This window comes from Egretta garzetta, unplaced genomic scaffold, assembly GCF_000687185.1.
Source record: "Egretta garzetta isolate BGI_Z169 unplaced genomic scaffold, ASM68718v1 scaffold415, whole genome shotgun sequence".
Taxonomy (NCBI): domain Eukaryota; kingdom Metazoa; phylum Chordata; class Aves; order Pelecaniformes; family Ardeidae; genus Egretta; species Egretta garzetta.
This window is the reverse complement of record NW_009259686.1, coordinates 2,829,054-2,829,341: the sequence shown is the minus strand read 5'-3', so window position 1 is coordinate 2,829,341 and position 288 is coordinate 2,829,054. Positions and strand designations below refer to the sequence as shown.

At 33.0% G+C, this 288-nt stretch overlaps 1 protein-coding gene across 1 annotated transcript in view; it reads left to right on the top strand.

The window, feature by feature from the left end:
• LOC104126243 (collagen alpha-1(XXI) chain-like) overlaps positions 1–70 on the top strand; it is a 14,528-nt gene extending 14,458 nt beyond the window's left edge. Inside the window, 1 exon segment of the mRNA XM_035894175.1 lies at positions 1–70. This exon segment is cut by the window's left edge and continues 19 nt beyond it. Coding sequence (XP_035750068.1) covers positions 1–70 — 70 coding nt within the window.
• Positions 71–288: the final 218 nt, after the last annotated feature.

Below are 288 nucleotides of genomic sequence, written 5' to 3'. Positions count from 1 at the left end.
TTGTGACCCATCACTATGTTTTAGTGTAATTGTGGGGAGAGATCCGTTTAGAAAGGGACCAAATTATTAATTTGTGATGAAATAATTTAGAGGAATAGGTATGGTGCTTGTCTTTTATGGTCTTTCAAGTCTCAGGAAGGTGACCAGCAATAATCCCATAAGCAGGAACAAAAGTACCTCTGACATTATAGACATTATAAATAATGATCCCAAAGGTTAAGCATTTCTTTAGAAAAGAAACTCCAATAATTATTTTATAACTTGCATCAACTGAATCCCAAATTTTTT